The sequence below is a fragment of the Pleurodeles waltl genome, chromosome 1_1, assembly GCF_031143425.1.
Source record: "Pleurodeles waltl isolate 20211129_DDA chromosome 1_1, aPleWal1.hap1.20221129, whole genome shotgun sequence".
Lineage (NCBI taxonomy): Eukaryota > Metazoa > Chordata > Amphibia > Caudata > Salamandridae > Pleurodeles > Pleurodeles waltl.
Window position 1 is genome coordinate 63,728,402 of NC_090436.1, and position 27,954 is coordinate 63,756,355.

General features: G+C 42.8%; 1 protein-coding gene across 2 annotated transcripts in view; it reads right to left on the reverse strand.

Annotated features, from left to right (window-relative positions):
* The window catches only part of PHF24 (PHD finger protein 24), a 334,345-nt gene that overhangs the window by 149,561 nt on the left and 156,830 nt on the right, over positions 1 to 27,954 (reverse strand). For both annotated transcript variants that reach the window (XM_069213593.1, XM_069213678.1), the window contains exon 2: positions 5,040 to 5,436. In XM_069213593.1, the coding sequence (XP_069069694.1) occupies positions 5,040 to 5,432 (393 nt within the window). In that variant the 5' untranslated portion in view covers positions 5,433 to 5,436. The remainder of the gene's footprint in view (positions 1 to 5,039; positions 5,437 to 27,954) is intronic.

The window sequence follows — 27,954 nt, forward strand, 5'->3', positions numbered from 1 at the left end:
TAGACACAGTGGAACTATAGCAATTTATTGTTTTAGGTGGCCATTTGCATCTTCAGGTGGAGAACCCACTGAGCTACCCAGCAATGGAGCCTAGACACCTACACCAGAGCAACACTCCTGGGCCTCTTAATTCTGTAAGTACTAGGCCACATGGAGAGTCATTTAAGCCTCTCACATGTAGAGTCACTCCAGGAGCCCAAACACAGAGATTAGAAACCTACATTTGAAGGATACCCCAAAGCCTTCTCATGGTTGGACTGAACTACTAGATGCTTGTTGGAACCGCTGGGGGTCACACAACCAATCTATCAACCAATGGGGTAGCCTGTATGACCCTCACAGAACCTGGACCTAAATAAACACTTACAAGTGGGGGTTCCCTATGGGGATAAATGAACTAGGTAGCCTTATAGTCACATCATCTATTATTGTATTTGACCATCTACGTTACGTTACCGCCTATGTTATTTAGCACAAAACAATTTTTTACCATAATAATGCATATACATCTTCAACAACACCCATCATAGCATATTAAATAAACAAAATCGCAAGTGTGAGTTATATTACATCCACAGAAGTGTTAATAAATCATTAACATGCTTTCTTTAAAATGTCCACAGTAAACGTATCCTCCTTGCTGTTACATCAGGTGTCCACTTCTTTCCTTATAATGTGGTACAACCTATGGATAGCATAGCCACACTGTTTAGAGGTAGATCTGTCTCCCACACACTGGTTCTGTATCCTCCAAGACACTGTCCATTGTCACTTGGCCATGCTCCTGTACTTCAGGACTACTACAAGGTAACTTGTGCATCGATACACTACAATGAGTGGTAAACAAGAATACATCAATTGAAAAATCTATCTAAAACAATTTTCTAACAAAGGAAATACACAGCACATCTCATCTTGCAACATGCCAAGGTTTATCAACTGAAAAATCTAGTGTCAAAAGCATATTTCCTCCACCAACCACACAATCAAACCCTTATTAAAGGGGCCATCCAGTGAATGGTGTCACAATAGATTTCTAAACCACAACTGACATCTTCAAACAAACAAACATTGCATATTGTTAATGCTACAGGACTGGCCAGAGAGAAATGTTTGTATACACTAGATGGCCCCTTTAAGGGCAGCCATGTAAGCCTCGCAGAATTAGTGTCCACTGAACCCCCGAAGAGCAGAGCCCAGGAGCCTGCAATGGGCATACCCCTCTGTCCTCTTTCATGTATGGTATAATTGCCGTAGCCCCCAAAGCCTCACATGAGGGGGGCAGCTATCCCTCTTTGTGCACCACCCTCTGACCCACCCCAATGCTGAGCCAGAAAGAAGTCAATGGATTTTTCTCCAAACTTCTGCTTTATCTGTCGCGTATCAAGAGTGCATGGACCCTTGCTACGGCCCCGTCCACTAGTTTGGTAGTAAAAACATCTATAATTGGGGTGCAGTGGGCATCTAACACCCCTGGGCACTCAGGCCATTGTCCTTGCTGCATCATTAAACTTTATGCCCCTGGCTTTTTTCTACTAGTGGCCCATCCCAGACTGGACAAACAATTCAAATGTTAGTGCCAGTGAAGCATAGGTAAAACCTGGAAAAAAACAGAGATTCCAGAAATAGTGGTGCCACTCTTGAACTTTGCAAGACGTGTCCTAGAAAGCTGCAAGAAGTGCCCTAAAATGCAGCATAAAGTGTCATATATGCTGCAAGAATCGCCCTAGAAGACTGCACAAATTGTCCTAGAAGGCTGCAAGAAGTGTCCTAGAAGTCTGTAAGATGTGTTCTTGAAGGCTGCAAGAGGTGTCCTAGAAGGCTGCAAGAAGTGCCCTAGAACGCTGCACAAAGTGTACTAGAAGGCTGCAAGAAGTGTCCTAGAAGGCTGCATGAAGTGTCCCAGAAAACTGCAAGAAGTGTTCTTGAAGGCTGCAAGAGGTGTCCTAGAAGGCTGCAAGAAGTGCCCTAGAACGCTGCACAAAGTGTCCTAGAAGGCTGCAAGAAGTGTCCTAGAAGGCTGCATGAAGTGTCCCAGAAGACTGCAAGAAGAGTTCTTGAAGGTTGCAAGAGGTGTCCTAGAAGGCTGCAAGAAGTGTCCTAGAACACTGCATAACGTGTCCTAGAAGGCTGAACGAAGTGTCCCAGAAGACTGCAAGAAGTGTCCCAGAAGACTGTAAGAAGTGTCCCAGAAGACTGCAAGAGGTGTCCTAGAAGGCTGCAAGAAGTGTCCTAGAAACCTGCAAGAAGTGCCTTAGAACGCTGCATAAGTGTCATATATGCTGCAAGAAGCGCCCTAGAAGACTGCATGAATTGCCCTATAAGGCTGCAAGAAGAGTCCTAGAAGGCTGCAAGAAGTGCCCTAGAAGGCTGCACGAAGTGTCCTAGAAGACTGTGAGAAGTGTTCTTGAAGGCTGCAAGAGGTGTCCTAGGAGGCTGCAAGAAGTGCCCTAGAAGGCTGCAAGAAGTGTCCTAGAAGGCTGCACGAAGTGTCCTAGAAGGCTGCAAGAAGTGTCGTAGAGGGCTGCACGAAAGTGTTCTTGAAGTTTGCATGAGGTGCCCTAGAAGGCTGCAAGAATTTTCAAAACAGTGCAGTTACAGAGACTCACCATTATAAATTCATTCTCGACCAACTACTTTCTGTGCCTGGCCTTTTGTAACTAAAACATGAGTATTTGATAAAACAGCACTACATTTACAGAGACTTTTCCTTCTAAGAGGAACACTATGAATGAATGAATAATGCCACTTTAAGGTGCTCACTACCTCAGTAGAGGTCCCCTGGTGCCCGTCTTGTAGGAATCTAGACTAGGAAGATTTTCAGAGCAGTCTTAAAGCTGGCATAGGTACGGCAGACTGGTGCAGAAGAGAAGCTTCTTAAAAGAGGCCCTGCTACAAAAAATGCCCTCCCTAAGATTTAGGTTTGTATCTAGAGATGGCCATTAGGGTGCTGTCCTGATGATGTAGCATCTGCACTGAAACCTAAGACTTGATTCTGAGGTTTGATGCATGGGGACCAGATGGATGAGAACATCTGTACATCCAGAGGCCAGTTTGAATCTTATCCGATTAGTAACAGGCAGCCCGTGTAATGATAACCTTGCCTATGCAGCCCGGTTGATTATGACGTTGACAAATCCAACGTAAATGCTCTGAGTTTTACTGTTTCACTTGCGCAGAGGGAAACATCACAGGGGACAAAGAACCTCCCATTTCCGCCCCAAAGTCTAAGCTTCCATTACAGCCACAGCATGGAGCGGCCTCCTCAGCATTCCTTGTAGCAGTCCTGCCTCCTTGAGTCACCCTAAAGCCTGCAGTGGAAAGAGCCTGAGCCAGGGAAATCCCCTCTAGAGCCCAGATGAACCCAGCAAGTGGAACAGGGACCTACTCTCCTCCTATAGGATGAGAGGGGGGCAGTGATGGAGTTGTCTGATTTGAGAAATCATGTGTATCGGAGCTTAGTATCTGATGGGCTTACCTATTGCTGTTCTGTGCTGCCGGGACCAGGGGTCTGTCCATATTTGCTTCAGAGGCCTAGTAAGTGATGACAGTCCTATCAGAAGTCTGGAGAGGGGTAGAGGGCAGCAAGCTCTGTCCTAACTTCTCACAGGGCAGGCTGTCACCAGCCCAGCAGAGTACTCCCTCAGAAGATGCTGAGCTGCCCAGAGATGCACAGCAGGTCTGTGGATGGCTGAAGGATTAGAAGAAGTACACGTGGCAGTGCTTGCCCCTATTAACTGAACTGCACAGCATTTATGAATTACAAACACTCCATGGACAGAGGCAGAAAAACATTTATACCAAGAGAAAGCTTTTCCAATTCTTCTAAATAATTCCTTTCATTTTGTTCTCCAAAAGCAGGTGTACCCCGTGAAACATGTGTTAACCCTACAATTTGTAATGAGGAAGAAAATGTAGAACTTGATATAAATCAAGTGGAAAATGCACTCTTTTGATGTTGTGATTCAGCAAGCGAATGGCCCATGTGAATAAGAGGACAAAGATACTTTTGATTCTTGAACTAATTGTGTTCTATATTGTTACATTTGGTTCAGAGTGCATTCAGAAATTGCCTTGTAATAATTATTAATAGTGATACCAGTGTGTATTCAGTGTTTCTTGAGGTGGACCGAGAGATGGTGAACCTTTTCACTGAGTACACATCTTTTGTTACTGTGACAATTTATCTGTTTACATTTTCTGCCACTTGAAAGTGTGAAGAGCAGAATCTTTCTCTGTCCATGATGGGTCTGGTGGGTCAGCACCCTACCGCCCGAATGCACCAGTGGTCACTGGAAAACTGAGAGCAACAACCTGTCAAAGATCATCATGCCGTATCCACAGAGATTACCACAGACATTAACTAGCTCCTAGTCTGCGAGTTAGTTCTTTATACAGTAGTTCATTCATGTCAAAAACTAAATTAGAGCATGCTAGTAAGCTAATTTATAAGGGCCATCACTGTAAACAAACAGTGGTGGAGCAATTGGCCTAGTTATACTTTGTTAATTCATTCAAATATATGCATGCACAAATCATGTTTGCATGCACAGCTCAAGGCCAGACCTACTGACTTTGGAAATGCTTGTTTACAATTGGTAGAGCAGCATTTAGCACAAAATGTAGTTCCCCCTGCCATTTTTTGCTGTTGTTTCATAGCCCTCTTGTGCTCCATTGATAATACTCCTTTTTTATTGGGTTCACACGTTTGATTGGTGGGTCAATATTTGTATTCAAAGTGAAAAATGACTTCAACTAATATGCAAAACAAATTGTGAGAGGCTGTGCTGAATGAACTTACACCCAAACTACGCCTATGATTGTTAGGGCTTTTTATCACCTACCCAATGTAAAATGAGTACAACCAACAACTAGTCAGAGATGTCAACAAAAGCCTTTGTCAAACACTATTCTGTAACAGTTTTAGATAACAATCACAATGTACTAGTGACATTGGCACTAGGTGGCATAAGGAAGTGGGGCAGTTAATTGCACTGCATGAACATCAGCTTTGTTATATGATTGATGCTCACACTCACCTGCTCCCTTTGGTCCAGGCTTATATCCAAAGGATTATCGTCATCCAGACCTCGACTTGGTCGGATGAAGGCCGGGGGTGTGAATCTGTTGGCTTGCTCAAAGTCTTCTGGTTCCACTCCCCTCCCATCCCGCAACCGTTCCCAGGCGGCCTTGTTGATGCCATTCTCCTCTGGCTGACTCTGAGCGGCTGCAGGGGGCTCCTCTCCTCTGTCTCCCACCTCTTCCTCCACCATCTGCTCCAGTGTCTCCACCTTGCTGCTGGCGCGGCCGGAGGTCTCCGATTTCCGCTTGCTTGGTGGACGATCTTTTAGGCCATCCTTGAAGGCTGACACCGCCAAGCTGACCTTCTGCACTTGCTCCACCGTCTGTCGCTTGGACATCAACACCCCCATGGCTCTGTAAGGTAGAGCAAAGACACATCAAGATCAAATGTTTACTTTCAAGTCATTCTGGCTCAAGTCACAAATTTAGATTGCAACAGAACCAGCTTCACAGTTCAGTGTATATGTGGAGGTGCTTGCAAGTGGAGGAGGATAATTGAAGCTCTGGAGAAGTTTAAAACATCTTGGGTTGGGCAACACAGCATGACCTTTAGGAACCTGAGGTCTTAGGACCTGATTACAACTTTGGCAGAGAGGGTTAATCCGTCCTAAATGTGACGGACATCTCGCCCGCCGTATTACGAGTCCATTATATCCTATGGAACTCGTAATACGGTGGGCGGGATATCCATCACGATGGGGACGGATTAAACCCCTCCGCCAAAGTTGTAATCAGGCCCTTAGAATATTAATGTAGAACAAGAAAAAGTTTACATACAAAGCAGAGAGCACAATCTAAAATAAGTCATCACCATTATTTGTAAAGGAGCAGATCACATTTTTTACACAATAAATGCAGCCATTAGTTTGGATAACCAAACTTATAAACTTCTCATCAAATCCATATTCATTGGGGATAATGCACGTACAATCATAAATATTAATTCAATGATCACTAGACATGAAAAAATGATTCAAAGACATCTATAGAGCTCTGCTAAAGGGCAACATAGATCCTTGAACATCTGGTTGATGCAATACACAGCACAGGCTTAAGAGTGCATTCTGAAGGAACATGTAACATAATGCATGATTGCAAAGTGCACAGTCACCCTGAAGGATATCTTCGTGCTGACTCATTAGATGGTTATTGTTACCCAAACTCAATGGTACTCATTTTATCTACCTTGGAAGGAAGAAATGCTGAGTAGACCCACCTGGATTTGAACCTGAGATCAAACACAGATTCCTGCAGTGGCTGTATTAGTTCACTGAGCAACCAGACTCAGCTAAAAACATACCAGTGGTACTGCATGAGTAAAACTGTGCTCTCTAAGGTGATAGTGCCTCAGAAAAGGTGCTTTTCTAGAGTGGTATGTGTCAGCCTTTTGGAGAAAAAGTATTCACAAATGTCACTTGATGCCTAAAATGGTTTATTCAATCCATCTGACAGCAACTAGTGGACAAATCGATGGCAATTTTGAATGCTGGATAATTTAAACATGTTTTTAGATCGAATACCACAATATGGAAATCTTGGGAGGAGAATAGGTAACGCTGAAATTGAATCCTTTATAGAGTGTACTTGAGAAGGCCCCTCCATAACCAGTCCCAGTTTCTAATATCACTGCAGAATTGCCACAGGGTGAAAAAACATTACACCTGAAGAATGCCACAGGTGAGAACATTTCAGATGACATATATACTTGTATGTCATATAAGCCACTTATATATCAGTCACTTAAAAGTCACATATATACTTAGGTATACTGGCCAAACATGGCCTCATATTCAACACCATCACTCTTATGCCAGATTACCCCACAGCTAGCTACTATTCAATTCAGTAAACCTCTTCAATATCTACAGGGTGGTGTACAACAACAAGCACTGACAAAGCCCATTGCTCTCAGCTTTAAATGGCCAGACTATTAGTTTTGCCAAAGCTTTTTGACAACTGCATGTATCTGCATATGTTTGGATGCTCACGCATGTGTATAACAAGCAATCTTACAATGGGTTTTCTATTTAAAAAAAGACCTTTAGAAATGGCATGTGTTGTGACGTATGGGCAGGGTGTCATTGTGTTGTGAAGCATGTGCATGTGTGCGTAATGACTGGTGTGCACATGCCATTTTAGCATAGTGGAAGGACTTGATACAACAGTAATTTAAATGTAATAGAAAAGTGAAAAACAAGTGTTTTTGAAGTCCAAAAAGGGAAGCAAGGGTTCCAGCAGCACACTGTAGCTGCTGGCCCTAGAAAAAAAAAATATTTAAAAAGGTCAGGAAGCAAGATAGGGAGTAGGAAGGGGAGTAGGGCAGGACACATCTGCGAGGAGGGAGTGACAGCAGACTAAGTGGAGATGCAGAAGTGAGTAAAGCACGAGGAGAGAGCAAGGAAACACATGCACTCTCATAGAGTGCTGAATATTAAATGAAAAAAGAACTTGCTGAGGTACGCTGTGGAAGGATGCAACTCATCCAATCAAACACTCTGACACCAAAATGCACATAGGTGGGACAACACACAAGCATAGGGAATCAAAAGCAGACAACTGAGAAAGACAACAGACCCTACTATATGGTATGTATTGGAAGCAATAGGTCTGTATAGAGGCAGCTAGAGCATTCTGTAGCCAAGAACTAAAAAGCCCTAGCTCCTAGTAGCATGGCAAAGAAAGAATTATGTAAATTATGGGCTACAAGATTGGCTTTTCATTGCTGAATACTTTGCATTTCCTTGGCTGCATAATTTACTCAAAGCTACCACATAATTTGGGGGTTTATGTACTAAGAGTGCATTTGGTAAAATTTGTGCACCAACCTTTAACAAATGCATTAGTATTTTGCAAATTACCAAATCCTTGTGAGTTGCAATTCATCCTACCTAATGAATATTAATGAGGTAGGTCCCAAATTGTGTTTCTCTTGATTCACTGCCATCAGAGGGATGGTGGCCTGCTGGGGCAAGCAGACTACCATGTATGTGATTGTGTTTAAATATGTTTTTTTTAAATGCAGCACATCTTACTTTGAGAAAAATGGGATGCGCTTAAAAGGATGAAATGATTCACAAACATTTTAGGAGTAGGCAGTGGTCATATGGATCACTGCCCACTCTTATGGATCACTGCCTAGTCCTAAAAATGTCTTTGAGAACATTCACAAAGAGCAAGGGGTTCCAACTCCTTTGAGGCGCCGGTAACCTGCTGTTGCAAAGCCTTGATACATACCTTAAGGAATCACAAAGTGAAAGGGACATCCTAAACATGCCCCTTCTAATTTGCCATTTGGTATACACTTGGAAACTTATTTTGTAATTTGCTTCTGAGTTCCTGAATGTCAATTTAAATTTACTACATACCCAAAAGTTATTTTGAGGTCACAAAGGATCCTGCACAAAGGGCTCTTGTGCCACTTGCATCTAAGGGTTTTACCTATTCTGTGCCAATGGGTAAACCTGCTTGCACATATGTTCCTTGGTTGTCAATTTCTCAAAAATTTCAGTTGCTCCAAGCATTTTCAGAAAGAACTCTTGCACCAGCTTCTGCTCTTCTGCCTACTGTGACCACCCTCCTAGAAAAAAGTGCTTGCATTTGGGATGTGGGGGTGTGGGGCTGTCTATGCACAGAGACACATATGAAGAAAAAGCACAGGAATGTTGCTGTTTATGATGGTGATTCTATAAACCTAACTAGGTTTGTGCTTTTTAGACTCAGTGTGTGTCCATGCACCTGGTGGGTTACTGGCTACACAGAAGGTAATTAGTAGAGGGACAGCCTTGAGTCCTTGAGTAAAGGTAATAAGTGTGAGCTGCTTTGTGGTTAAAGATGAACAGATGCCACCTGCATTTGGAAGCATCTGTTTAAGTTCTGAGGAGGAGAGCAGCTCTCTAAACTAAGGATCACTGGAGACGACATTATTTGGAGTCTCAGGTAATGTATAAGGAGTGGGCCCAGCCCCTCTTCACAGAAGGAGTGCTGAACTAATGGAACAGAAGGAGGATTCAGGAAACTAGTGCTGCATCTGAAAGTGACTACTTACAGAAATGCTGAGTAAAACTTTATAAGCAAGAGTAAAGATTAAAAATAAATAGGGTTTAATGTGGAAAAGGTATTGAAGCAGGTTGGAAATGTCGCTGTTTCTTTGTTTAACACAACAACAATGACATTTGTGTTAATTCCACTCTCTATTGTGTGTATTTATTTACTTAGGTGATTGGAATTTCCTAACATTTGAAACTATCTTCATTTCGGTGGTTATTAAATATCCAGAGTCCTAGTCATAAACTGCATTTTGTTGTCCGTTTAGTAGTAGAAGAAGAAAATAACTCACATACTACAAAATGCTATTCACAAACCTACATGTACCCCTGCCTCTCCTATCTTTTATCTGCTGAGATCTCCACCCTAACTTTGGAGCTCTCTTCGCGTGTGTACGCCTTCGTTGTGGAAGTAAATGTGGGAGGGATAGGGGAGTGGCTGAAATATATGAAATGCGTATTGCTAAATGGGAGAGGTTCAGGGAGGGGCAACGTGGGGTTAAGGAAAGGCGCAAGGTGGGCTAAGGGAGTCACAAGTACCGACCCACAAAAGAGTAAAACAATTCCTATTCACAAACTCCATTTCTTAATTTACTACAACGAAAGGCTCACAAAACTGTAGTAAATGTACAGAGCTGAAGTAAGTCCAGCACCACACATAGCCAATGGCGGATGCAGGTTTTCATGCAATTACTAGGCCTGGGCGGAATTTCAATTCTGTGTTACTCTTTGATGTGGAATTACCGTTAATTACACGCTTACTCCTACTCATGTAATTAGGAGTAATTTGGGGGGAAAAAATCCTACAGCAAGAACACATTTCATGAGCGAAAAAGGCTGCATGTGCTCATTATTCATGTTCTGTTGCATTTAGCACTATTTCTTAGCGCAAAATGCATTCTCGTGCCCATTTTGGATGCGAGGAGCCATTTTGCAGTCAGAAATAGTCTAATCGCACAATTACTCTTTTTTTGTGTAATTATACGTGATCTTGAGGAATTTTCAGGTATATCCACATGATTGCACCACACTGAATTATTCGGGTTACGCCCATCCCTGGCAATTACTTACACCCAATACTCACAATACCCACACTGAGAGCAACAAACACCCCACTGTACCACAGTCACAGAGTCTTGCAACAACCCACATAAAGCTCTGCAATCCCATGCATGCTCATCAACACCCACTCAGTCACCAAACAGACCAGAGAGATCTGGGACCTGCTGCACAACAATGCCCCGGATCTACTTTTCCTCATGGAAACCGGGCTGAACTCCACATCGGCACCTGACATTGCCTCAGTCATCTCCCCGGCTTCAACATCAGCAGGCAAGACAGACTTCAAAATCCCAGAAGCGGGATCACTAACATTGACAAGAACACTATCAGCTGCACCACCTCTATGGACACATCATCCTCCAACATGAAGCATTTGTTATTCAAGCTACCTGTGACAGCCAACTTCACCCTATGCAGCACTCCCATCTGCAGACCACCGGGACCATGCATCAGCTTCACCAACATTATCAAAAACTTTGTCACTCTGCTCACCCTCATCACTAGAAATTACAGCCTACTTGGAGAACTGAACTTCCACCTGGAAAACCATGCTCATCCCAACTCAAAAGCCCTCATTGAAGATCTTGGAAGCCTGAGCCCACCCAGTGAGTAAAGGGACCTACCTATGTTGCCAGATACCTCTAGAACCCTACACCTTCAACAACATCTAAGTCAACAAGGCCACACCAGTCTCCTGGATAGACCATGCCCTCATCAAGTTCAACATCTCGGTCCAACACACCCACACCATCGCAGACTAGCCCACCGAAACTGGAACATCATCACTAACTAGGACTGGAAGAAAGTTTGAAACACCCACCAACCCGGACACACAAACAGCCTTCCCAAATCCATCAAGAATTTCAATAATTGGATCACCTCCAGCACCAACTCCCTTGCCTCGCTCAAACACAGCAAGACAACAAGGTCTAATTCCCAGGCCAGTTTATAAAAGGAAGAACTCAGACTGATAAAACACCTCTGCAAACTACTGGAGAGCAAATGGAGAATGAGCAGGACAAAGCAGAGAGGAGCACTTTCAAATCCACCCAGAGACGCTACCACTAAATGATCCTCCTCACTGCTTGAAATCCACAAAGGTAAAGGCCTGGATTTTCAAGTAGTCCCATTAAGCCCTAGGTTTGGCTAGACTCATACATGTTCAGCACCAGAATACCGTCCCAAGTGATAATGCACTCTACAAAATATATTTTTTTTATTTTAAAAAATCATATAAATTTAGTTTAATGTAAAAAAAATATATATATATATTTTAACAGAAAATGTGTTAATAACCTTTTTTAGTTTAAAAATAAATGAAACTTTAATTTTTAAACGAAATAATTAAATTAATTTAAATTAGTTGTCTGCATACCTATTAGTAATTTTTACTAAATAATAAATAAATATAAAGATTTACTTTGGATGGGTTTTTTACTGAATCTTTAAAAAAGTAACTGTAATATAAGCTGATATATTTAAATTAAATATATATTTTATTAAACATTAATTTAATATTGCTTTCTTATTTTGTTCACTTTCTTCTACATTAAAAATACATATTTAATATAATTTACACTAATATTTAACATAAACATATATTTACATTTTATTTTAAGTTTGGAAATCTTTTTATAAAATCCCAAAAGGTACAAGGCTGCAAACAGGCCCGATGGATTGAAATCAGAGGGCATTTCCTCATTCTTTCAGCAGCACAACCTCAAACCTAAGCTTTACCACATAATGGAGAAAGGAGGATGGAGGAGGAAAGCAACATCCTTCTCAGTATTGAACCTAGGCACAGAGCCTGGGCAATATTTTTAGGACCACGCTTCGGGTCTAAGCAATGACCATAAGTATCCTATGGCATCTGTGGGAGATCAGTCAACCTCTAATGTGATGAGACGTGATCCTTGCAATTTTCCCAATGGGACTCCCATTCCCAAGATCTGCAACCTGCAACAACCACCACCAAAGACACCAAAGAAGCAGGAACCCAACCAGCAGAGATGTCTCCCTACAAGAGCAACATCCTCCTAGAGTGGCAGGTCCCTCGACTGTTATATTTTTCCATGCATTCATAACACGCCGCACACACACTGCTTGCAGGTCCCATACTGGAGCAACAGGAATCATAATAAAAGAGCCAACACAAACCCACACCACCGCAGACATCGACATGGTGGTTCACGTCTTTGCCTCAAGTGGTGGCCAAGCTCGTTTCTCAGGAGTGGATGATATGTTGTCGAGGTGTTTCAGGAACAGAAGAAGTTTTTGGAGCAGTCTGCACTCTTCCTTAGTATCCATGCGGGGGTCATGGAACTACAGAGGTGCTGACCCCTAAAGGATAAGGAATCTCCCAAAACTTGCATAAACCAAATGTAGACAATGTAGCAATCATAGTGGTCTGGAGTAAGGGATCGTCATAATACCTTGAATACCTGAGGAAAGTATCCACTTGTCTTTTATCATTACAAAGGTTGTATGTTCTCTGTGTAAGCGCACAGTAAAAATTGTAAAGCATTGTAACATGGTGAGTGAGGCTTTATAGCCTATGCACTATTCAAAAGTGCAAACTTCGTTGCTTCCTATTACAGATGGTATACAACTGCAAACAATACATCACCACAGACGATATGCCACCGCAGATGATACACTACTGCAGATGAGATACCACCTGACACAAAATACTACTGCAGATGAGATACCACCTCACACGATATACTACTGCAGATTATATACCACCACAGACGATATACTACTGCAGATGATATACCACCACAGATGATATGCTACTGCAGATGAGATACCACCTTACATGATATACTACTGCAGATGATATACCACCACAGACGATATACTACTGCAGATGATATACCACCACAGACAATATACTACTGCAGATGAGATACCACCTCACACAATAAACTACTGCAGATGATAATCCACCACAGATGATATAGTACTGTAGATGATATACCACCACAGACGATATACTGCTGCAGATAATATTCCACCACAGACGATATACCACCGCACACGATATACCACTACAGACGATATATTACTGCAGATGATATACCACCACAGACGATATACCACTGCAGACGATATACCACTACAGACGATATATTACTGCAGATGATATACCACTGCAGACGATATACCACCGCAGACGATATACCACCACAGATGATATACCACTACAGATGATATACTACTGCAGATGATATACCACTGCAAAGGCGGATGCATAAGTAGCCCATCAGGTCTGGTTAGCTGCGAAACGGTGCTGAGTAGTGTCGGTCTCGGCTGGGCTATGCCTGGCCAGTGGGAACAAGCTCCTGATTTGTATGTTTTGCTGTTTGCATTGGGACTGGGGGTTGTGCTTCTGTCTGTGTGAATGCTGTGTGTGCTTTCTCTCAAGAGGTGTCCAGGGTCAGCCAGGATGTGTAGATTGTCTGAGGTGATGCCATTACCATTAGGTAAAAAGACAAGCATTTTGTTTTGTTAACAACAGGTGCATATTATTTAAAAAAATCACATTTTGGTCGCTGTTTAAGCCCATACGAATGAGAATAAATATACATTTCAAGGGTAAAGTATCTGAAAGAATTACTCAGAGAATGTTCAGCTGATTAAAACGTTAAGACGTTAAAACTATACGTACATAGTTCAGACTAAAATTAATGGAATGGCCCCCACAGATGTATCTTATGGACATCACATCTTTGACTGTGTGGTAGTCATTGGGTAAAGGGTACCAGGAGTAAGTCTTGTCTGCCAGCTTCAAACAGCTTTGTTAAAGGACAGAGTGGAGACATCTCCTGTGAGCTATAATTGTTACTGATGTCACCTGATTAAGGGAGCACGTTAGTAGGGCTGGGCTACTTGTCATAAATACACAATTCCTCACGAGGGCATAGATTTTAATGAAAATCAACAATGTACTTAGGGTCGAATTACTCGACCAGTAAAGGATGAAATATATTATCTTAAATGTTTATAACAGACCATGGGGCCACCTCGTCATCTTGAAACCTTTAGAGAGCTTGAGAATGTCACTAGCTATGGCTGAGGACTAATGTTAAGTCCTGCTCGAGACATATGGACCTACGTTAGAGAACAGAGTACAGAGTGTGTAGCTTTCATCACTGTGAAAAAAGAAAGCAAATGTGGGTTTGCATTCTCCCTGTGCGAATCTCTCTGCTTTGGAAAACTCTGCACAAGACGAACAGGAACCGATGGGAGAGTCCTCTCACATTCCCATCACATTCCTGGAAACCGGTGCGTGGTGCAGCTTTCCATTTGGAATATCGGTGAAAATAAAAAAGCAACATGGAACTTTATGCTGATGTAAATCTGTGGGTGCAGATTTCCTACATTTTCAGTGAATGGATCCCTATATTTTTGAGTCTATATTTCCATGTAGAACTATTCACAGAGCATCTCACAGTTCCTGCAGTTTACCTTATTTTTTACTCTAATGGCAACCTTCCATAAATGCATGAAGCGCTCATGATATTCCAAGCAAGACAAGCTCGTAGAAAGCATTACATGTATTTGCATATTTTGTGTCCTGCCATTAGTAGTTCCTACTTTCAATGGAGCCTGCTCTGGCTACTAGATATTTTTTAACATTTGGGGGGGTCATTACGACCCTGGCGGTCTCCGACCGCCAGAGGTAATGTGGCGTCTGTACCACCAACAGGCTGGCGGTACGGAGACCCGTATTACGACTGCGGCGGTAGCGCCGCGGTCGCACTGCCGGGGCCGGCGGTTTCCCGCCGTTTTAGCTCCGGCGGTGATAATCCGCCAGGGCAGCGCTGCAAGCAGCGCTGCCCTGGGGATTATGACTCCCCTACCGCCGGTCTGTTTCTGGCGGTTTGCACCACCAGGAAGAGGCTGGCGGTAAGGGGAGTCCTGGGGCCCCTGGGGGCCCCTGCACTGCCCATGCCACTGGCATGGGCAGTGCAGGGGCCCCCTAACAGGGCCCCGTGCAGCTTTTCTGCAACACCGCCGGCTCCATTAGGAGCCGGCTCCTATGTTGCGGCCGCATCCCCGCTGGGCCGGCGGGCGTAAACTAGGTTTGCGGCCGCGGGCCCAGCAGGGATGTTGTAATGGGGTCCGCGGGAGTGCAGCAGCATTGGCGGCCGAGCTTGTAATGACCCCCTTCATCTTCTCTGATGTTCTAAAAGTGAGTCTTTGTGCTTTAAAGCTGATTACTTGATGCTTCTATAAAAGACCGTGGCCCTGATTTAAGAGAGCCTAGCGTCTCGTGGCACCACATTAGCATCATTTTGTTCACGCTAATGTGGCCCAACGAGGCGAAAATTGTTGCGCCATATTTACAAAGTGGAGCAATGCCAGATTGATACCCCTTGTGCTACATTATGTCTGCGCCAGGCATAATGTATGCAAGGGGGGCATTCTGGTGGTAGGAGGCCCGAAAAAATGGATCAATGAAATCTACAAGATTTCATTGCGCCATTTTTGGCATCATTTTTAAGGATGCACACATTGGAATCAATGGGCCTCCTTCCACTGTGCTCCACTAGCGTCAAAATGTTTGACGCTAGTGGTGCAAAGTGCCACAATAGCATCACAAATGTTGATGCTATTGTCCTAATGTGCTCCATGGTGCGCCGTAGTGCAAATACGGGGCAACCATGGTGTCGTTAGATGGTGGTAGGGGCACATTAGGGGGGGCAAAAAAATGGCGCAAAGAAATCTAAGAGATTAGCACTTTTAAAGCCTGCTCAGAGCAGGCGTTAAAAGGAGGCACGCCATTGTTTATAACAGGCCTCAATGGGCTTTGCAGGATCAGCGTCAACATTTTTGATGCTAATCCTGCAAAGCTCCAAACTGGCGTCAACATTTCTGACGCTGGTTCCCTAACTACCGCCATGGTGCGGCTTATTTTGGATACAGCACACACATGGTGGCGTTAGGGGGCGCTAAGGGGTGCAAGAATAGTGTTGTTGCACTGGGTGCAGCGACACTTTTCTTAAATCTCGCCCCGTGTTCATCAAAATATTTCTTTGCAGTCCGTCGTTGCATCTTTCATTTCAAAGGGTTTCAAATCGTGTGACCTGTGGTTGTTCTAAGATCATTTTCATAGCCATTCTTTTGTTTCTATGAGACTATATAAACATTCAGCTAAAATGGATTTTATCTAGAAAAATAATTAATTAGAACATATAATTTAACAGAGGTTTCAGAAGCTTTACCTTAGGTTGGAGGAGTAATATTTTTCATTAAATTCCAATTTAGTTCTTTTTAGGTGACACCTGAGGAAAGCCATTGGGACTTGAAATGTGACCCCCAAATGGAGAGACAGCGAGGTCAGGTGGCTTTGAAATATAATTATTGACTCTTGTATTGCCATGAGGATCCCCAGGTCGGCTTTTGCTGAGACTGAGATTCTAGTCTCAGATGAGCAGTAGCTCAAGAGTCTCTCTCCTACTGAAAACAGCTAGGAACCAATAGGAAAGCCAGCACCTTGTTTTTTTTCTACAGCCAGCCGGGGGACTATGAGGACCAGTCTATGCAGGGCCCTAGGAGTCGGCTCCTGTAATCAGTCTCAGCATATCATCAGTCTCGGTATCATCTGCAGGCTTGTAAGTGCTATATATTGCATTTAACAGTCCCGCCACATGGGACACATGCGGGCTGTGCCCAGGCACAGCCCGAGCCAAGGGCAGACCCGTCCACGCCTGCCGGATGCTAGGCTGGGCCACCCCTCTAACATGTGTTCCTCATTAACGTACTGCTGTTGGTTTATCTTCCTCCCTGTTGTGCTTGAGTAATTTGTTTCTGACCTGGTGGGCTATTTGATCTGCTATTTGTGAGTCCAATACTAACTTTGGATGAAACCAAGCTGTGTTCTACCTTACAGCAATCATCTTTTTGACTATGGGGAAAAGGAAGGCTCTGGAGGAGGGTCAGGGGTGGTGACCAAGAAAAGATCTAAGAAAACTTGTAAGAGTGCTGGGGATAATTCCGTCTTAAACAGGAGGGACAATTTATTGTCAGAGTGTGAGAGGTAGAACCGACCCAGCACCACTCTATTCCCCCAAATCCCCCAGACATGATTGCTACAACTGTTGAGCTCAATCAGAATCATAAGAAGATTTCTGGAATGTTTACTAGATCCAGGAACCCAAGGAAAAAATTACATCTGTCCAAATTACATCATGCTCGTCTGTATCCTCTGTCCCATGTATTCCCCCACCCACAGCTTCTTCTGACAAGTCTGTCGATTTCATTTCTATGAACCGCTTTGCCCCACTGTCTGATCTGATCCCTGAGGACCCATCTATTTTAGCACCTGCAAGTACCAACCCTTTGCGCTCCAAGGACGAGCTGCTGGCGCCTTGCTCTACCACCTCGAGCAAGGCCATCCTCACTTGTCTTGTACAACAGTTAAAGGATGAGGTTGGCATACTAAAGTTGGTTTCTTCATTGACCAGTATTGTGCCCCAGCAGATAGGCTCCAATAGTGTCCCCTTCTTTGATCCCCCTCACTTCTTCCAACTCCTCTAGGGCCTCGGCTCTCCCTCCCTCAAAACAAGCAGGTGCCACTAAACTTAGGCCACTTATAACTTCACCTGATAGACATTTGACCCCTTTATCTGGGCCCGCAGTGCGTAAAGCTAGCTTCTTGAGTATGCAAACTATGGTCACCTATAGCACTTTTCATTAGCGTCCATATAATGATCTCATTAAACACAATAACGCGCAGCCTTACAGGGCAGACCACAATAGGCCTCTCAGACCCTTTAGTCAGCAAAGGTGTGTCTCTCCTGGCTCCGTCATGATGACCAATATCCCTAAGTTAAGTCCCCCCGGTACAGTTGAGAGGGAAACGTTGCTTAAAAACAAAGCAATGCATTGGATTCGGCACATCAGGGGTGCCGTTCAGTTATACGGGATGACATTATTAGTGCAAAAAGATTAGCTTCTCCTCACTCCAGCCATGACAGGATAGAATGAATCCTATGTAATAAGGAATTGGCTAATAACCTGATAGCACTTGATGTTAGGTCATGTCCTCTAAGTAGCCCGAACTTTCAATTTAAATACCCCATGCCAGTGACTCACACGGATAGCCATCTTAATCATTCAACACTCGCTCGCTCTTTATCCTTAAGTGAGATTGACTGGCTTTTGCAGCTTGATGGTCCACATTCAGGTTTGCCTTTAACAGGAATTTCTCTTTTTGACCAGCCGGGTGCTTTGGTGGTCCCTGAAAGGGCTGTCATTCAATCCATTTCCGGTGACTCCCACACTCTTTTGGCTTGAAATACAAAGAGTGCGACTTATAACACAACTAGTATGGTTCCATTGGGCCACTCTGGTTCACAAATTTATGACTCCATCTCTCCTAGATCTACTTCATCTGAGTTGTTTTTCATCTTGTGGAATGTGGCCAGCCTTTCATCCAAGCTAATGCTTCCAGACTAGGACGAGCTTGTGCATAGGCACGATATATGTTTGGTCCAAGAGACGTGGTTCCCGGAACCAATTTATAGATCTGGATACCTTAATTTGTTTACTCCAGTCATTCCTAGTCAGAGGGGAAGACCCTCAGGAGGTTTAGTTATTTGGGTTAAGAGTTCTTTAAACTCCCAAATTTCTCAATTACACACTAACTCATCAGACAGTCTCACTATTGAACTTAAAAGCAGGATTTATACTAGGGCAATTATGTAAAATGTTCATGCAACAGGGACTAGAGGGGAGGTGCCCTCGGGCACTCTTCAAATCTTAGAAAGTCACCTTGATCAAAGCCCTTCTAGTTCTCAAATTATATTGGCGGGTGATTTTAACATCTCATTTGAGCCCCTAGATGATGGAGATGCCTACCTAATGCAAAGTGAGGACGAGCTCTGGGCAGTACCTCAATTAGATATTCCACCTATCCACAAGTGGTCACAGGCAGCCCTTAAATTAAAGGCACTAACACTTGAGTTTGGCCTCAGGACTGCTAATGGCCGAACTAAGGGGGTCATTCCGACCCTGGCGGCCGGCGGTATGTTGGCGGTAACACCGCCAACAGGCTGGCGGTGTTCCGCCAGCAATTCTGACCGTGGTGGAAAAGCCACAGTCAGAGCGCCGGCCCCTCCACTTTCCCGCCAGGCTTCCGCCTAGCGGGCATAATCCCCAGGGCAGCGGTGCAAGCACCGCTGCCCTGGGGATTAAGAGTCCCCGACCGCCAGCCTGTCCGTGGCGGTAAACACCGCCATTGAAAGGCTGGCGGTAAGGGGACTGGGGGTGCCCCTGGGGGCCCCTGCACTGCCCATGCACTTGGCATGGGCAGTGCAGGGACCCCCAGGCCTAGCCCCATCGCGCATATCACTGCCCGAATTTCGGGCAGTGAAATGTGCGACGGGTGCTACTGCACCCGCTGCACATCAACATTGCCGCCGGCTCTATTACGAGCCGGCGGCAATGTTGATGTGCCATTTCCGCTGGGCCAGCGGACGTTAACGCTGTCACCGTCCGCTGGGCCAGCGGAAATGTCGGAATAGGGAGGCATGAATACCGCCTGCAATGGCGGTATTCTGTCTCCCCCGGCATCGGCGGTCTGAAGAAAAGACCGCCGAGGACGGAATGACCCCCTAAGTGTGATCCTGTAGAGGCTCACACTTTCAACCAACCTCTCCATTCCAGCAGGATTGACTATCTTTTAGTCAGGCTCAGGCTATGCCCCCTACTAATTGATATGAGAGTCCGCAAAAGGATATAAAGTGATTACAATCCCCTTTCTATTTCTATGCAGGCTTTCCTTTCGACCACCTTTACAGTTCCGGCTCCACCACTTTCTACGAAGGCTATTGCATTTCCTTCCATCAAACGCCACTTAAAGTGGAGTCATGTGGGAGTTCAACCAGATATTTTAGGATCCCTTGCTGCTGATCTTAATGATGTCATGGCAGGGATGGAGGGGAGAGTTTATGTCGATCCCGCAGATTTAATTTCCAATCATGCAGTGTTCTTTGAATGCATAGCAGGGCACTTTATTGTCCCGACCACAAGCAAAAAACGCGGTACCCCCAAGACTTGCTCACAGTCCAACAATAATTGTCACAAAGCTCAGCATGACTTAGCTAAAGTCATCAAAGCCAGAGACATAATCCATATTCCACCAGCTAGGAAAGCTTACAAAATGGCAGTTATGCAAGCTAAAATGAAGTGGGAGGACCAGACATGGGATGCTCTAAAAGATGTCTGCTCAGCCGGAGACTTTACTTTGTTTGGGTAGTTAGTATCTTGCAACGGTGCTACGGCTCCACCAAAGCCTGACAACCATGTTGCCCCTTCAGTGTGGGCTGAGCACTTTAGCAACTTATATTCAGCTCCACCAATAAGAACTTCTAGTTATGGCAAGAAAAAACTACTAGCCTCATGTTTTCCCTCTTCCGTTGTTTGATATTCGGGACGTGGTTGAAGCTCTATAGGTTGCAGCAAAGGGTGGAGCAGCAGGCCCGGATGGTCTGGCAGGTGATGTTTCTTTGTCTGACATAAAATCCTGGACCCATCATACTTTGTCCATTGTTAATGCCATTGCCGATGGGACCCCGATTCCTGATTCCTGAAAGATGCCATTGTAATACCTGTTCACACTGATGACGAAAAGTACATTGACTATAATACATGTAATTTAAATAAATAAGGCACGCACTTTAATAAGGTGGAGCATTTGTGTTAGAGTAAGGGCCCCTCAATTATTTCTGTTCAATTTCATTAAACCTAATTTAATTATTTTAAAAAATAAAATGTTTGTAAATGGTAAGAGTCAAAGTTAAGGTTAAGGACATAAACATTTGACATGTTTTTATTTAATTAAATTACATTACTTGAAAGTAATATAATAAAACATTAAACATATCTTAGGGTTAGAGTTACAGATGACATTGCGGTTGGGTTAAGGGTGCATTATGTCTTTTATTTTATTGTGTACATAATATATATAAATCAGGAGACATAATTAAGTGGTGGAAGAAATGATAGCACAAGTAATGACACAAAGGGTAAATATATGTATTTCCTGTGGCGGGGGTGGAGACGTACCATTATTGAATGAATGAGGTGGACATTCTATGCTCTACTGCCCCCACCCCACTGATAGAGAATAGCGCATTGAGGAGCAGGGCAGCATGAAACCAGGCTCGCTCCCACTTACCTCCTGGACCGCAGCCTCTGAAAGATAATAGTTACCATACTGCAAAATTCCAATGATTGATGTGTTTCTTTCAGCCTTTGTCATCTCCTCTGGTCCATCAGAACCAGCGGGATGCATCAATCTTAAGCACTACAAGAGCTGAGCCCAAAGGAAACGACAGCGATGAATAAATGACAGCTGTTATGCAACATCTATGAATATTTAGTAAAGGGATGTTTTCACCAAAAGCACATTAAGTCCAGAAGCATTTACAAAACAATGTCCACTGTACGTGCTGTCCCTGACAGAGGACCGCAGATCCATCATCCGCTGCACCACTTCATACCAATGAGCGCTCTGACACCAGCATCAAAACCTGCAAATGTCATTGTGCCTCACAGGGAGATTCAAATCCAGCAGGGATCTTTCAACACAGCATATTTTTAAGAGTAAAGACCAACTATTCCATAATTCAAGGGGTTGGATATACAGAAATATGCATACGAATGCACTAAACCTTAAATACTACTGAAGCAGACAATAAAGAAGGCCAAAAGTCTTGAAATATATATGTCAGTATGGAAGATAACATTCTCATAAGCACAGCACTAGGTTTCAATAACAGCATTATTTATTATAACTGAATTAATCCTTAAAAATTGTGTATTTTGCTCATCTATGGTCGTTTTCTAATAGGGTTTTACAGTCCCTTATGAGGATCTGTGTTGACATATTTGGCTGGATTGTCTACTTTCTGTAAAATCATTTTAGCAAGATTACTTTTAAGCACCTCAGTGTCTGTGGTCCAGTGACCATGAAGAGGATTTTGTTTTGCTTTTGATACTGTTTATAAGTAAAGTTAGAAATAAAGCTTACAAATAACAATTGTGCCTCTACCAAGTAGTCAACAACATAACTCACAAAACATTTCAAATCATTAACAGCAGCAACCCATTTCTCAATAAACTTCTGGCTCTTTCCGCAGTATTCAGCAACATCTGCCATAAAAAATGATTCAGTACCTTCCCCCTAGACTGACATGAGTTCTCATCAATGTCACTTCCATCTTCTAAAAACGTTACAAATAGCCTGGCACCAAGTATTCATGCTCCATAAAGTCAAACCAGTCAGCTCTACAAGACTTTGTCCTATTGCTTCTTGATGGAAGCAATACTTTGCTCATGAACATCCAAGACCCACATTTGAGTACCCGAAGAGCATCCTCAACAGAACAAGTCTCTCAGTCAAGCTATTCAGGAAGGACCTGTAGCTCCTTCTCTTCAAGTAACAACTCATCCCTGTGTATGCCTCCAGATGATGGACCCTAGTTGTTAATCCTCCTTACAATGACTGAATCTCTTCTATTGCCTTTCCCATGAGCCACTCCCGTTACTATCACCCATGTAGAGCACTCCATTGTTTTGTAGCTAGGCACTTCACTAAGTAAATCTACATATTTGCAGAAATCACCCTTGACGTATCACCAGCTTTGCCCATTCCCTACTCCATGACTTGTGTAATTCCATATGTGAAGCATGGGTTTACGTTGTGCAGATATCAAATGAAGACATCCCTAGGTATCACTTGAGGTCAGTGACTTCAAAAATACATCTACCTGCATAATTGTCAATAGGCAATGTATACCCTATTTGCATACAATACTCTACTCTAACAAAGCTATTGGAAGGGCTCCACACTGAAAATATGATTCAAATTAGGACCACCCCACCACGCATGAAGCTACATAGACAAACGCTAACCTAGAAGGCTAATTCTTGAATGTGAGGTGTGCTCAAGAACTCACTTGTAAGAATGCTGACTTTGTCACTTCAAACGAATTCTGTCTCCTTTTCATTTCATCACTCACACATGGTTATTCCCCACTTTCCTCATAACCTTTAATATCTTTGTATCTAATGAACATACACAATAATTTTCAAAAAAGTATGAGTCCTTGAAATGATTTGGAAACATACATTGAACTGCCAAATTACCCATCATTCAGCTGTTCTGAACTCCTATCAATAACTATCAACAAAATGAGACACTATGCTTCCAGTTCATCTTCTTCCCCAAGCTTCACAGACGATTTTAACAAAATCATCATCTCAGTGAAGACACACTCCACCATTAACATTTCTTATGGGATTCACCAATACTGGACCATGGGCAATAACACTATATAAACATAACTGAAATATATATTTTTCCCTATTTTATTTTGCAGAGTTGGCCTGATTTAGAAAACACAGAAACCTATTATTCAGTTCCCCAACCACAGTCTAACATTTCAAACTTGACAGGGCTGAATATACTGCTGTGCCTTCCATCATCATTCTGCTAGAGCTCCAGAGTAAAGGACAATGAAAGCCTCAGAGAGAGAAAAGAATTACTCAAGACATATTTCAAATTTCAATTTTATTTTATTGTTTGATAAGTTACCTGTTGGGTAAAACAACCATCACACATAATATAATTAAAAAGAAAATACCCATGAGATAAAAAAAACTCTCCAGGCTGAATAAAATATTACATAAAAAAGAATGCCTTTAACATCCGAGGATTCACTCCTAACCTAAAATATAGGGTAGAAACAAAATTAAATCAGGCTTCCCGAACTTAATGCCAACTTCTTGTACACACTAATCATTCAGAATACTAAATTTTTCTGTTACTATTTCAAAAACCTTTGTCAATCAATCAATCATAGCATTTGTAAAGCTCGGCACTATCACCCCTAAGGGTAGCGGGGTCCCGAGGGTGCTGAGGTGTTCGGAGGTGGAGGGGCCGGCTGTTCCAGTACTTGGCTGCTGTGTAGGAGAAGGTGCGGCCTCCGCTTCGGCTGCACTGGAATGGGTGTGTGTGTGAGGTTTAGCGAGCCGGAGAGTAGTTGTCTTGCTGGGACGTAGAAGCTCAGTCGGTTGTTGACGTAGGATGGCCCTAGGTTGTAGAGAGCCTAATATGCAAGTTTGAGGATCTTGAAGTGGGATCTCTTCTGGACCTGGAGCCAGTGAAGGTGCTTGAGGTCTGGGGTGATGCATGAAGAAGGTTCATCAAAGAAGTGATAGAAAATATCACCCTGTACCCACAGATTGTAAGTTGGCAGACTCTCTTCCTAAATAGGGTCGCCCCAGAGGTAGTCTGGTGACTCAGGACTAGGCTGCTGTCACTTCTGCATTCATATTTTTGAGGATACGTGGGTTGGAAGAAACCTCTTGGAGGAGTTAGAGAGGCAAGTATGATCTCCTGCAAATGGTTGATTCTGATACTATCTATTCACTATTAATGTACTCTTGTTCCACGCTTCAAGCTGCTGTAATATTCTGATCCTATGTGTGGTACCAAATGCAATGCCAGTGAGAGCACAGCCACTGGCTCTTTCTTCACGCGTGAGTCCTCTTCTGATTGGACAGCCTTTACCTAGCGGTGGACTCCACAGCATCTCTGTGGGATGCATTCCTGCTGCTAGGTTTCCCTTTCACTAAAGGTTGGCAAATTCGGTGCAATTCTGTTTAGCTGTTTTTTTGGTGCGATGATCCTCGAGATGTTGAGGATGTCTAGCCTGTTCCGCCGCGAATGTAGTAATATTTTCAGCCTTGCTAGAGATTAGGATCTGTCTGTTTACATGTTGACATTTATTGACTGCACAGCCCCTTCTATGTGCTTGCTGAATATTATGTCTGCATGAACAGGCATGCCTAAAATGTGAGACTCTACTTTCAGTTGGGAAGGGGAGCTCCGAAATCATCATTGTGTTTGCCAGTTGCCTGAAGTCTCACATAAAAATAACAACTGCCATGTCAATAAGAAATCCTGATATCATCTCTCCCTCATGCATGATGGCCTTCAACTTTGCTTTCCTTCTGGAAGTAGGTACTAGAAAGGATACAAAATAACTTCCTTCCATTTATACTCATTGTTAAATACTGAAGTAGAACACAATGTTACCACTGAAAAATAAACAAAAAACATTAAATACATGAAAGGATAGGTGCCCATGTCAGCAGGCGAAGACTCAAAACGTCGTTTCTCGGATATAACAGACTGAACAGTTACCAGTGTACCATTTTGCTTTTATATCTTTGGATACCAGAAGAAATCTCTTACATACAAACTAAATCATTAACCCCAAGCAAGCTGATTTACCTTGAATCAAAACATATCATGAATAAATGTACGCAATAGTTATTTAGATTCTGTGATTCTATTTTTGAAGTGAGCATGCACTCAAATATAGCCATCTCCCAGTCAGTGGACATACAGACAAACTCGATGCCGCAAAAGAGAATGAACAAAAAGCAAGTTACGAAGTAATTGATGTCTACAAAGCTGCTTTGCCTTTCGTGGCAATATTGCAATGTAACATCGTAGGTAGACAGACAGTTCTCTAACTATCCTATTGCGATTCCTCTCCAAAGTCTTATGCACATATTCGTTCCCTATAAAGAAACAAAGGTACTTATTGAAATATACTTAAAACAGATGTGTTAAAAACTCTTTACATAAAATAAAATTTATACCAGCTCTGTCGTGCATTCATTCATGTAAACGTACAGCTATTTCCTCATCCAAATTGAAACCACTCCTACCATATGTACCCAGATAAATGATATGTCTAAATTACAATTTTATAAGCAATAGCTCTACAACCAGATAAAACAGAGTTGTTCTGGTGTTCAGATATGGATAACCAAAATGCTACATTGCTAATCACTCAGTCTACCATACCCAAGAGCCAAAGGATGGAGTCTTCCTTTGGAAACCTATGCACTGATCCTTTTTTGCATTTATTATTTTTTTGCATTTATTATTTTTTTTACTTTATTGTTCAATGATAACAGTGCTCCTGCTTCATTGTTTAACATTGAGTGTAAATGAGAGGACGTTATTTTGTATCTTTAACTTCTGTATCTGAGCAAAGCTACAGCTAAAACACTTTACTCAATTATATGTGGTTTGTCTAAACAAACATTTTTGTATGCGATCGCCTATGGAGTGCCAATGTCTAATTGTTGGAGGAGCATTTCTTTTGTTGTGATATTACGCGTTACCTGAACCCTGTCGTGCACCAGGTGTGGAGAGAGCAGTCAGTGTGAAACAATTCAGGTGTTTGGATTTCATACCTCACTTTGTACACCAACATATTCCGCTGCCTCTGAAGTTTTTTACGAAAAATTAACAAATCTAATCTCAGCAATATGTTGCAGTACACAACTCATTTATATTAGATGTTTTGTGACTACCCATATAATCATTGTATTCGGCTAACGTTGCAAGAAAATTCCCAGAGGCGCGGTAACAAAAAAAAGGCTGCAGCCTTTCCATTGAAGTAAAAAATTGACTCATGGGAAGGGGACTCCATGCGCATCTTCTCCTAGCTGCTTGCCGAAGGGCTGAATCTGCCAAGGCGATAGGTGTGAATTTGTAACAGTCTAAAACTTTAGATGATGGCAACAGTTGTAAAAAATGCTGAGACACTAGGGTCCTAGACAGCAGCATTTCTTCACACAACATGCACTAGAAAGTCTGGTGTATGGCGCCCTCTAGAGGAGATGGAGTTCAATGCCGATACACCTGCTGGACTTCTGTGCATCCCAAAACCATGAATGAGATTAATAGACTACCAACATTTTGTTATTAAAGCAAGACGTAGACCAGTGATTAAAGCAAGAAGTAAACAAGTGATTAGAAAAAATTAAAAGCTGTTGATTAGAGTAGGTGATTAAGGGTAAAATAAAAAATAAAAGACAATAGATATCGGGGAAATTATGGCTCGCACTTAGAACAAAACACCAGCAGATAGAAATTCATGCCTATTGTAAACTGAAACGAATGACTGAATATGACTGTACACGGTTAACTTTAATAGGTTGAATGCATTAACTTTCTTGTCCATCTTATTTTAAATTAACAATGATAATTATAAAATAATTGTGAATCTTTTATTTAAAAAAATAGATTACTCAATTGTTGTTAATTAGTGCTGTAAGTCACCACTTTATTATGTTTTTGTGATTGTGTTGAAAAACAATAATAAAATCTATATAAAATTATTATTTCAGACCCTTTTCTCTGATAAAGGTATTTTGCTCCATATTTATGTAAGGACCCCCGGCAGTTACGTGTGCTGGAGCGTCCTTTATGGCAGTGGTTCCCAACTTGTGGTCTGGGGGACGTTATTTTGTATCTTTAACTTCTGTATCTGAGCAAAGCTACAGCTAAAACACTTTACTCAATTATATTTGGTTTGTCTAAACAAACATTTTTGTATGTGATCGCCTATGGCGTGCCAATGTCTATTTATTGGAGGAGCATTTCTTTTGTTGTGATATTACGCGTTACCTGAACCCTGTCGTGCACCAGGTGTGGAGAGAGCAGTCAGTGTGAAACCATTCAGGTGTTTGGAGGTCCACAAAGCTCCCTCAGGGGGTCCGTGACTGCTTAGAAAATTAAATAATATTAACAGATTAGGTCCCCAGCTTTCATTAACGACTCAGTGGGGGTCCCCGGATTCCAGTAATGATTAAGTGGGGTCCCCGGATTCCTGTAATGATAAAGTGGGGGTCCACAGAAGTCAAAAGGTTGGAAACCACTGCTTTA